General features: G+C 34.8%; 2 protein-coding genes and 1 long non-coding RNA gene across 5 annotated transcripts; all 3 read left to right on the forward strand.

Moving 5' to 3' along the window:
* The first annotated feature begins 232 nt into the window (after positions 1 to 232).
* On the forward strand, positions 233 to 1,927 carry LOC124456854. The gene is made up of 4 exons (XR_006952514.1): positions 233 to 276; positions 371 to 443; positions 691 to 764; positions 1,336 to 1,927. It is a non-coding gene; the product is annotated as an uncharacterized LOC124456854 (long non-coding RNA).
* A 647-nt stretch (positions 1,928 to 2,574) lies between these two features.
* Positions 2,575 to 4,917, forward strand: LOC124456850 (pre-mRNA-processing factor 17-like). 3 transcript variants are annotated; one of them, XR_006952509.1, is made up of 9 exons: positions 2,575 to 2,772; positions 2,856 to 2,941; positions 3,022 to 3,151; positions 3,227 to 3,281; positions 3,719 to 3,849; positions 3,921 to 3,969; positions 4,055 to 4,151; positions 4,217 to 4,413; positions 4,833 to 4,917. XR_006952509.1 is itself a non-coding variant. In XM_047007175.1 (4 exons), the coding sequence occupies exons 2-4, from the start codon at positions 2,891 to 2,893 to the stop codon at positions 3,325 to 3,327; spliced, it is 282 nt and encodes a 93-aa protein (XP_046863131.1). In that variant the 5' UTR covers positions 2,575 to 2,772; positions 2,856 to 2,890; the 3' UTR covers positions 3,328 to 3,360. The 3 variants fall into 3 exon arrangements, 1 of the variants encoding a protein (XP_046863131.1); XR_006952508.1 differs by lacking the exon at positions 3,719 to 3,849; XM_047007175.1 differs by lacking the exons at positions 3,719 to 3,849; positions 3,921 to 3,969; positions 4,055 to 4,151; positions 4,217 to 4,413; positions 4,833 to 4,917 and having other exon boundaries at positions 3,227 to 3,360.
* Positions 4,918 to 4,920: 3 nt separating this feature from the next.
* On the forward strand, positions 4,921 to 11,801 carry LOC124457354 (DNA polymerase zeta catalytic subunit-like). Its single transcript, XM_047007622.1, is given in 9 exon segments — positions 4,921 to 5,003; positions 5,070 to 5,090; positions 5,345 to 5,414; positions 5,580 to 5,687; positions 10,885 to 11,109; positions 11,193 to 11,330; positions 11,436 to 11,491; positions 11,493 to 11,624; positions 11,705 to 11,801. Coding segments are annotated over 8 exon segments (837 nt in total). The 5' UTR covers positions 4,921 to 5,003; positions 5,070 to 5,079.
* Positions 11,802 to 12,096: the final 295 nt, after the last annotated feature.

Genomic DNA, 12,096 nt, shown 5'->3' on the forward strand with positions numbered 1-12,096 from the left:
CAATAAAAAGCATTTGTCAGTCATTTGAAGAATTTAATCATAACCACATATTCTCTTCTTATGCAACACCAAAAATGTATCTTGTCATTATAGATGCTTTTGAAGAATATAGGTAACTGCATGTAGGTCACTGATTTTTTGCACTGCTGTACTACGTATGAATTGCTGGGAAAGTTGCAGTCAATTTTATAGCCTAAGAATCTCATCTTAAGAGATGTATTTAATTGGAGGAAATCAAGATGCTAAAGTTTATGATGGGAAAGGATTTTTCCTCAAGTATTACTGTCTTGCACTGTATTTTGTTTATGTCATTTTCTTAAGAGTGCACAATTGCTTTCTTTGTGTCATTGTTTTTTTTTAAAATTTACAGACATAAACTAAACATGTTGAGCTGTGTTATTCTTGAGCTTGATGAAGGAAATATCTGTCCTACTTGTCCCAAAGTGAGTATATTCGTATTACTTGTTTAACAATGACAATTTAGTAAAAAGAACAGTAGCAATGCTATCTCAAACACCTTTTTGACTGCATAATTTGCATCATTGAACTCAAATACATTGCATGATTTTATCCTTCACCATTTTATTGAAGACTGATGGTGTGATCTTTGAGTCTCTTGATGCTCTATTTATTGGAAATTTTACAAGTTGTTGCTGTGTTTTCATTTTCTGGTAAAATCCCTTTTTGTAGTGTATTCCAAAACTGTGGTAATACATATGCCAGGTTAACAACATTATCTGAGATCCAACATCCAAGTACAATCCGTAAGTATGCGCTGTAATGTGTGGGATTGCTTTGGTATATTGATGGAATATTCTTTGTGGTTGGCTTAGAAAATGATAGCATGCTCTTGAAAAAGGCATAGTTATAGCTTGATATAGCCATCATAATCATTACAACCACGCCACAAACATTGCTACATGTTTGCAATGGATACACTTTCGAACAATTGTCTGTGCACTTGTGTCCTCCTCTAATCCGGCATCTGCTAACAGGATCATGTTTCATTGTTACTAAGTAGTTGGCTATGCTGTCGCAAATATTATGTGCCTTGATGAATTTATCTAAAATGTGTAGAAGAGTGTTAGGAAATTGCCAGCCTAATGAATCCCCATATGTAATGTTTTTGTCATTAGTGTCTACATAGCAAAGTACCCAATGGTTTCCAGGGTGCAAATCATCTCCAAGGAATGTGTTGCCATTGCTTTTTTTACCAACATTTATGGCAAAACAGAATTTTGAAATGAATTCATATTTAGCATGGTGTTGGGCTGTTGTGGGTGGTTTTGTTCCATTGAGGTACACATAATATGTATCTGTTTTCTTTTGGTTTAGGTTTGTTGTCAACCAGCATATGTGGTCACTTGACACCCATCTGTCAACACATAACCTGGACATCTCATTGGATGACAATCCTCGTTCTTTCATAATCTCACTGTATGGGGTTCTGTACAAAAGCTTCTGAAAGGCTGTAATTGAAGCAGCTGATGGATGTTCCACCACCGTGTCTGGTTTGTTCAATGGTCGTGAAAACCAGGCAATTTCCTCTTCGACTTCTACTTGTATGCTTTTAAGGTGTGAAATTTCTGCAGATTGGTGATGCAATTGATATCTAACCTTCCTTGTGATGTGTTGATACATGCTCCTTTGCTTGTACTTGATGCCTCAACTATTTTTCTCCATTGTTGCAACTGGTCCATACTTGGCATAGATGTTACATGGCAAGGATCAACAACTGAATCATCATCTGTACTGCAATTTACACCTTTGGTAAACCATTTCTCAATCTTTGGCAACAAAGACTCAAAAGCCTGACCTCTAGTTAGCTTGCTCAGTACGGGCTCTATCTTTTTTGAAGCTTTTTTGAGAGACAAAACCTCCAAATAAATTATGTACATATAATTAACAAAACTAATTTCCATTTCTATATTATGAATTTTAATGCAAGACTTTAATCCTATGTCATGTCAGGGCCTATATTCATGTTGCCTTGCACCCCATCCCCATTGCACTGCAAAGGTCTGAACTAAATAACCTAAATAACTGCATAAAATTTGCAAGTAGTGCAATGCAGTGGAAGTTCCGGGTAAGTCAGAATATGTTTATGTTTAGTAGCTTATTATAAATTTAAAATACTATAATAACAACACTGCTGATATTGTTATAATTATTACCAATTATTTCCAAAATATTGCCAATACGGCAGTTGTCAAGTAGTTTCATGTATTCTGACTTACTCTGCAGCGAAAGTAGTGTTTGCAATTCAGTTAATGTATGTGCATATGCTTAGTGTGATGAAGCAATTAAACTTGCAATACCTTCGTATTGTTATTCCACATACCGCTTTTCACGAATAATAAAGAACTTAAAACGTTAAGATATTTAGCTTTATTATAGAGCAATACAATGGAAGGAGAACAAGAAAGTTGACAATGCGCATACGATGATGTTTTTTTACAAAAAAGTTAAAGTGGGTAAAATCGTATTTCGCGGCAAGACGATAAAACAATTCGCGCGCGTAACCATGGTGACATTTAATATTTATCTTTCAGTTCACGTTTCACGTGACAAATTTCAACATGGCTTCTGTGCTACGATCTCTCGATTTAGCTGCAAGTCCAAAATCGTTGGTGTCTTATCAAAGTGATTCTTCTGATGAAGAGAGAAGTAATAATGATAAATCTAAAGAAGATGAAAATCGAGAGCACTGTCAATATGGATGCTCTAAAATCTAAGTTTTTTTTAAACAGCGCGCCAATTGTTGATGCTAAGGTAAAGTGTAATAGTTTTTATCCAAAGTCCTAACTAGGCAACACCAAGGTTAAATCTATGATACAATTTGCTATGCTTTAAAGGAAAGAATTGATTGGAGAAGACACAACGATCCAAAATGAAAGAAGTTACATTTAATGCAAAGTATGACAAACTCTTTTCTGCTTCGGTACGTTAATAATTTAATCATTGTCACCATTTACATGCACATGGACAAAATCATGATTTTGAAGAAGTCTACTATTTTAGATTGGACCGCAAAATCCATTTAAAACGAAGCAGCAAAGAGCACATAAAAATATGTTGTCTGGTTATGTTGAGCCAGCTCATATCAGTAAATTTCAATTTGATAATCAACTAAAAACATTCTCAAGTTATGGTAAGAGCAAAAGCAAGCATAGTTTGAGAAAAATGTATTTGTTAATGAGTTATGTGTGATCTTTTTGTTTTTAAGAAATCACAAGTTATGCATTAGATCCAAGTGATGACACAGCTCACATTGAAGAGAAGTTAGTTACAATATATGTATATAATATTGTTACAATGTGCTTATAGCATAACTATGATATAGCATACATCTTCAACGATAGTCATGTTAGTGCAGGAAAACCAAACTAAAACCCCATACAAACCAACTTTTTCATCCTTTATTAGTTTCCGGACTAACTTTTTATACCTAATTCATAATATGTAAAGGGTATTGAACATTCCTACATCAAACATGTTCCTCAGTGAATGCATCAAGTCTGAAATAGAATAATGCTGATGTATTATATCACTCAATTACTTTGAAATGATTCAAGCTGATAAATGTTTATTTGAGTGAAACATGATGAATGTGTTTGTCATGAAATTACCTTAAAAACATAATGTAGTACATGGCTCTTAATTATTAGTAAATAGGCTTGGTAATGTTTTATGTTTATATCAATTGTTATCCATTAAGATTTTTTGGGGAGGTTGAGAAAACAAAGGATAGCAAGGGATAGACTGTGTTTGAAGCTACAAAGCAGCAGGCGGGAGATAAGAGGAAAAGATAGGATAGGGGAGATCCTGGTGTGATTGATGGATACAATGGTACAATAACTACAAAAATCATAACTTTTGAAAGGTTGTCCGACTATCTCTTATTCTATGTTATTCTATAGGACCATGGAGTAATTTGCTGATAAAGAAACTATTGCTAAACCATCTGAGGTAATTCAATTACCCAAATAGTTTTATAAAGATATTTTTCAAATCAAACAATTATTTTTCTGGCAATTTACCTTGGTAAATACAGGAAGAGTCGACAATACTTGAGGAGTATGAATTATCGAAGAAAAACAAATCAAAGAAAGATGATATGAAACCTTCAGAAGAGAAATCCACATTACACAGTAAGTTAAAATTTTCGTACTTTCTTGTAGTTTCCTAAACTTTACCAAATGTAATTATTTTTCAGTTAAAGATGCATATGACTATTAAGGAAGATCATATCTTCACATTCCACAAGATCTTGGAATTAATCTCAAGTCAGATACTCCTCCAGAACCTTGTTTTCTACTGTAATTTCACATTACAGTATTCATCATCCAAATATATACTTAAAATATGAGCGTTTTTTTAATACGATGCTTCTGTTTGAGTCAAGACGTTTAGGTGATCATTTGATATGTTTATAAAATCATATTTATCAGTGTGTTATTTATTATAAAGTAATGATTTTTTCTAGTACTACGTACGTATGTTTGTAGATATTGTATTGGACTTCCTTAGCACTTGTTTTAAGAAACACGACTAACCTGACATTTACTTATCATTTGACTCTGAACATGACTACTGCTAAGGTTGTCGAAACGTCAGTCAACATCAACAACAACAGTCCTTCACAGGACTCTACTAACCTCGACAAAAACGTAACGATACTTCCTGATGCAAATATTCACTTTATACAGCACTTTTTAATAACATTTAAATATTTGTTTTCCTGTAGTTCATCCTTCTACCGTCGTGATAAAAGAAATCAATGGAGATTTTCTTACTTATGTATTATTGTATTTTTTTTATCTTTCTCTTAGGTCTGGTCACACTAAATGTGTTTCTGCAATAAGATTCTTTGCGAAATCTGCTCATCTTCTTCTGTCGTGTAGCATGGATTGTAAAATTAAGTCATTTTCTCTGTCTTACATGTCGTTGTTCATTTTAAGTTTGGTTGTACATCGATGAATGTTCCTCCAACATCACTAGAGGTGAGAATTTTTAACAAATTACCATCACGACAAGCAATATATTTGAAAGAATACAATTCCTTTCAGAAACTGCAAGATGATATTCATGTAAGCGCCAACGGCTCTGTTTTTGTAAAATGTAACATAAGACGAGAAATTTTACCCTGGTAATGTGGGATATTTCACATTCATTTGCTTACTGGTCACATTTTTATTGATTCAAAAGGTTGTTAAAAAAATAACATTTGTATTTTGTTGTATATTTTGCATTGTACATAGCGTTCCTTCTTAAGTGTTTACTCTCCTAAATGGGTCTTGATATCTTTGGTTATTATATGCTCAATAAACTATATTTATTTTAGAATGTTAGAGGAGATATTAGACACACGTATTATGGTAAAGAAAGCTGTGAAAGATTGTAAAGATGATAAAGTAAGTTGGTTTTCTTAAACCTTTGTTTTCGAAACGATCTTTTATGTTTTTATAAGATCCAGTAGCTAAAACGTCATGGAGTTTTCTTCATGTTCAAAAAAGATGCCTTTCCTCTCTTGTTTGTTTTCTTTAATTATTCAATATCCTAAATAATTTACATTTTAGATTCTTCTTCAACTTCTTGATGCTCGACAGCTTGCTTTAAAGTTGATTGCAAATGTCACTTATGGTTACACATCAGCAAACTTCTCAGGACAAATGTCGTGTGTTGAGGTAACTTTAATCTTGTCATGATAGAAATTTAAACAAACGATAGCTCTTCCCTTTCCATCTAAACAGACCGTGCACCGTAAACTTTGTATTCATGATAGAAATTTAAACAAACGATAACTCTCCTCTTTCCATCTAAACAGACCGTGCGCTGTAAACTTTGTATTCATGATAGAAATTTAAACAAACGATAACTCTCCCCATTCCATCTAAACAGACCGTGCGCCGTAAACTTTGTATTCATGATAGAAATTTAAACAAACGATAACTCTCCCATTCCATCTAAACAGACCGTGCGCCGTAAACTTTGTATTCATGATAGAAATTTAAACAAACGATAACTCTCCCATTCCATCTAAACAGACCGTGCCGTAAACTTTGTATTCATGATAGAAATTTAAACAAACGATAGCTCTCCCCATTCCATCTAAACAGACCGTGCGCCGTAAACTTTGTATTCATGATAGAAATTTAAACAAACGATAACTCTCCCCATTCCATCTAAACAGACCGTGCCGTAAACTTTGTATTCATGATAGAAATTTAAACAAACGATAACTCTCCTCATTCCATCTAAACAGACCGTGTGCTGTAAACTTTGTATTCATGATAGAAATTTAAACAAACGATAGCTCTCCCCATTCCATCTAAACAGACCGTGCGCCGTAAACTTTGTATTCATGATAGAAATTTAAACAAACGATAACTCTCCCATTCCATCTAAACAGACCGTGCGCCGTAAACTTTGTATTCATGATAGAAATTTAAACAAACGATAACTCTCCTCATTCCATCTAAACAGACCGTGCGCTGTAAACTTTGTATTCATGATAGAAATTTAAACAAACGATAGCTCTCCCCATTCCATCTAAACAGACCGTGTGCCGTAAACTTTGTATTCATGATAGAAATTTAAACAAACGATAACTCTCCCCATTCCATCTAAACAGACCGTGCGCCGTAAACTTTGTATTCATGATAGAAATTTAAACAAACGATAACTCTCCCCATTCCATCTAAACAGACCGTGCGCCGTAAACTTTGTATTCATGATAGAAATTTAAACAAACGATAGCTCTCCCCATTCCATCTAAACAGACCGTGTGCCGTAAACTTTGTATTCATGATAGAAATTTAAACAAACGATAACTCTCCCCATTCCATCTAAACAGACCGTGCGCCGTAAACTTTGTATTCATGATAGAAATTTAAACAAACGATAACTCTCCCATTCCATCTAAACAGACCGTGCCGTAAACTTTGTATTCATGATAGAAATTTAAACAAACGATAACTCTCCCATTCCATCTAAACAGACCGTGCGCCGTAAACTTTGTATTCATGATAGAAATTTAAACAAACGATAACTCTCCTCATTCCATCTAAACAGACCGTGCGCCGTAAACTTTGTATTCATGATAGAAATTTAAACAAACGATAACTCTCCCCATTCCATCTAAACAGACCTTGTGCCGTAAACTTTGTATTCATGATAGAAATTTAAACAAACGATAACTCTCCCCATTCCATCTAAACAGACCGTGCGCCGTAAACTTTGTATTCATGATAGAAATTTAAACAAACGATAACTCTCCCATTCCATCTAAACAGACCGTGCGCCGTAAACTTTGTATTCATGATAGAAATTTAAACAAACGATAGCTCTCCCATTCCATCTAAACAGACCGTGCGCCGTAAACTTTGTATTCATGATAGAAATTTAAACAAACGATAACTCTCCCATTCCATCTAAACAGACCGTGCGCCGTAAACTTTGTATTCATGATAGAAATTTAAACAAACGATAACTCTCCCCATTCCATCTAAACAGACCGTGCGCCGTAAACTTTGTATTCATGATAGAAATTTAAACAAACGATAACTCTCCCATTCCATCTAAACAGACCGTGCGCCGTAAACTTTGTATTCATGATAGAAATTTAAACAAACGATAACTCTCCTCATTCCATCTAAACAGACCGTGCGCCGTAAACTTTGTATTCATGATAGAAATTTAAACAAACGATAGCTCTCCCATTCCATCTAAACAGACCGTGCGCCGTAAACTTTGTATTCATGATAGAAATTTAAACAAACGATAACTCTCCCCATTCCATCTAAACAGACCGTGCGCCGTAAACTTTGTATTCATGATAGAAATTTAAACAAACGATAACTCTCCCCATTCCATCTAAACAGACCGTGCGCCGTAAACTTTGTATTCATGATAGAAATTTAAACAAACGATAGCTCTCCCCATTCCATCTAAACAGACCGTGTGCCGTAAACTTTGTATTCATGATAGAAATTTAAACAAACGATAACTCTCCCCATTCCATCTAAACAGACCGTGCGCCGTAAACTTTGTATTCATGATAGAAATTTAAACAAACGATAGCTCTCCCATTCCATCTAAACAGACCGTGCGCCGTAAACTTTGTATTCATGATAGAAATTTAAACAAACGATAACTCTCCCATTCCATCTAAACAGACCGTGCGCCGTAAACTTTGTATTCATGATAGAAATTTAAACAAACGATAACTCTCCCCATTCCATCTAAACAGACCGTGCGCCGTAAACTTTGTATTCATGATAGAAATTTAAACAAACGATAACTCTCCCATTCCATCTAAACAGACCGTGCCGTAAACTTTGTATTCATGATAGAAATTTAAACAAACGATAACTCTCCCCATTCCATCTAAACAGACCGTGCGCCGTAAACTTTGTATTCATGATAGAAATTTAAACAAACGATAACTCTCCCATTCCATCTAAACAGACCGTGCGCCGTAAACTTTGTATTCATGATAGAAATTTAAACAAACGATAACTCTCCCCATTCCATCTAAACAGACCGTGTGCCGTAAACTTTGTATTCATGATAGAAATTTAAACAAACGATAGCTCTCCCATTCCATCTAAACAGACCGTGCGCCGTAAACTTTGTATTCATGATAGAAATTTAAACAAACGATAACTCTCCCCATTCCATCTAAACAGACCGTGTGCCGTAAACTTTGTATTCATGATAGAAATTTAAACAAACGATAGCTCTCCCATTCCATCTAAACAGACCGTGCGCCGTAAACTTTGTATTCATGATAGAAATTTAAACAAACGATAGCTCTCCCCATTCCATCTAAACAGACCGTGCGCCGTAAACTTTGTATTCATGATAGAAATTTAAACAAACGATAACTCTCCCCATTCCATCTAAACAGACCGTGCGCCGTAAACTTTGTATTCATGATAGAAATTTAAACAAACGATAACTCTCCCCATTCCATCTAAACAGACCGTGCCGTAAACTTTGTATTCATGATAGAAATTTAAACAAACGATAGCTCTCCCATTCCATCTAAACAGACCGTGCGCCGTAAACTTTGTATTCATGATAGAAATTTAAACAAACGATAGCTCTCCCATTCCATCTAAACAGACCGTGCGCCGTAAACTTTGTATTCATGATAGAAATTTAAACAAACGATAACTCTCCCATTCCATCTAAACAGACCGTGCGCCGTAAACTTTGTATTCATGATAGAAATTTAAACAAACGATAACTCTCCCCATTCCATCTAAACAGACCGTGTGCCGTAAACTTTGTATTCATGATAGAAATTTAAACAAACGATAGCTCTCCCATTCCATCTAAACAGACCGTGCGCCGTAAACTTTGTATTCATGATAGAAATTTAAACAAACGATAACTCTCCCCATTCCATCTAAACAGACCGTGCGCCGTAAACTTTGTATTCATGATAGAAATTTAAACAAACGATAGCTCTCCCATTCCATCTAAACAGACCTTGTGCCGTAAACTTTGTATTCATGATAGAAATTTAAACAAACGATAGCTCTCCCCATTCCATCTAAACAGACCGTGCGCCGTAAACTTTGTATTCATGATAGAAATTTAAACAAACGATAACTCTCCCATTCCATCTAAACAGACCGTGCGCCGTAAACTTTGTATTCATGATAGAAATTTAAACAAACGATAACTCTCCCCATTCCATCTAAACAGACCTTGTGCCGTAAACTTTGTATTCATGATAGAAATTTAAACAAACGATAGCTCTCCCATTCCATCTAAACAGACCGTGTGCCGTAAACTTTGTATTCATGATAGAAATTTAAACAAACGATAACTCTCCCATTCCATCTAAACAGACCTTGTGCCGTAAACTTTGTATTCATGATAGAAATTTAAACAAACGATAGCTCTCCCATTCCATCTAAACAGACCGTGTGCCGTAAACTTTGTATTCATGATAGAAATTTAAACAAACGATAGCTCTCCCATTCCATCTAAACAGACCGTGCGCCGTAAACTTTGTATTCATGATAGAAATTTAAACAAACGATAACTCTCCCCATTCCATCTAAACAGACCTTGTGCCGTAAACTTTGTATTCATGATAGAAATTTAAACAAACGATAACTCTCCCATTCCATCTAAACAGACCGTGTGCCGTAAACTTTGTATTCATGATAGAAATTTAAACAAACGATAACTCTCCCATTCCATCTAAACAGACCGTGCGCCGTAAACTTTGTATTCATGATAGAAATTTAAACAAACGATAGCTCTCCCATTCCATCTAAACAGACCTTGTGCCGTAAACTTTGTATTCATGATAGAAATTTAAACAAACGATAACTCTCCCCATTCCATCTAAACAGACCTTGTGCCGTAAACTTTGTATTCATGATAGAAATTTAAACAAACGATAACTCTCCCCATTCCATCTAAACAGACCGTGTGCCGTAAACTTTGTATTCATGATAGAAATTTAAACAAACGATAACTCTCCTCATTCCATCTAAACAGACCTTGTGCTGTAAACTTTTTATTCATGATAGAAATTTAAACAAACGATAACTTTCCCCATTCCATCTAAACAGACCGTGCGCCGTAAACTTTGTATTAATTGTTTGTGTCTATATTATATACATTGTATATTTACCAATACACATATATATTTTAGATATAATAAAGATATTATATATTTACTACAGATAATGGGTAAATATATAATATATATAATATAGATACATGTTGATTATTAGGATTATCGTAAGCCTGAACTAAATCACGTGCTCAGATTGAAAATCTGTCAAGTGTTTATTGTCATACTGGATTCATTTTACTCTTAAAACCATCTGAATATTCTTTTCTGTTTTTCATCAGATTGCTGACGCCATTGTTCGTAAAACACGCGAGACCCTGGAACGAGCTTTCAATCTCGTGAACACAAGTGATAAGTGGGGTGCTTGTGTGGTATATGGGGACACCGTTAGTCTTTTCGTATTAGTAAAAGGTGCAAGTAAAGAGGAAGCGTTTAAGCTTGGAAAAGAAATTGCTGATGCTGTTACTGCAGAGAATCCTAAACCTGTGAAACTAAAGTTTGAAAAGGTCTTTATCTGTTGTAAAATTGTGTCTATTTGAGAGATTTGGACTTTAAAATACATTTATGTATAACTAGGGATGATTTTTAGGTATATATGCCTTGTGTTCTTCAAACAAAGAAACGTTACGTTGGTTATATGTACGAAACATTAGAACAGAAAGATCCAGTGTTTAATGGGAAAGGAATAGAGACTCTACGGCGAGATACATGTCCAGCGGTCGCTAAGGTATGGAACAATCGACAATATTTACTGTGTCATCCAATCACACAAGATTCTGCAGGTGGGGAAGTTTTGAGTTCAAAGCAGTCTGTGATTTTAATTTTCTAACAGATTTTAGAGAAGTCTTTAAGGATTTTATTTGAAGAAAGAGACGTGAGTCTTGTAAAAGTTTGTCCAGCGGCAGTTCGTTAAAATGATGAAAGATAGAGTATCGATTCAGGATTTCATCTTTGCTAAGGAATATCGTGGTATGAAAAGATATAAACCAAAAGCATGTGTTCCAGCTTTGGAAATTGCAATGTTCATTTTATTGTTGAAATGAGAAGTCCTCTTTATATTGTTGTCATGATTACAGTTTTACTATTTCTATTTTTGTATAGACGTCATTTGTCACGTGATCGTCGCGCGGAACCTCGCTTGGGAGAACGTGTACCTTACGTCATTGTTAACGGCAGTCCTGGACTACCATTGATTTAATTGGTTAAAGAGTAAGCTCAAATGTTGTTGTCTTTCATTATTTTACGTTATGTATCATGACAAAAGCTGTTGGAATGTTATCAATAAATACTTTAGTATAAATATGATTGTCTTCATTAAATAATCTTCTTGTTTTAATTTTCTTCAGTCCTATTGATGTGTTAAATGATAAAAATCTACGCCTCAATACCATCTACTATGTTCAGAAACAAATACTTCCTCCATTGGATCCAGTTTTTCCTTGATTGGTGTTGATGTGTTTTCATGGTATACACAACTACCCCGCTATATCCCT

The sequence above is a fragment of the Xenia sp. Carnegie-2017 genome, unplaced genomic scaffold, assembly GCF_021976095.1.
Source record: "Xenia sp. Carnegie-2017 unplaced genomic scaffold, XeniaSp_v1 HiC_scaffold_6, whole genome shotgun sequence".
In the NCBI taxonomy this organism is placed as follows: domain Eukaryota; kingdom Metazoa; phylum Cnidaria; class Anthozoa; order Malacalcyonacea; family Xeniidae; genus Xenia; species Xenia sp. Carnegie-2017.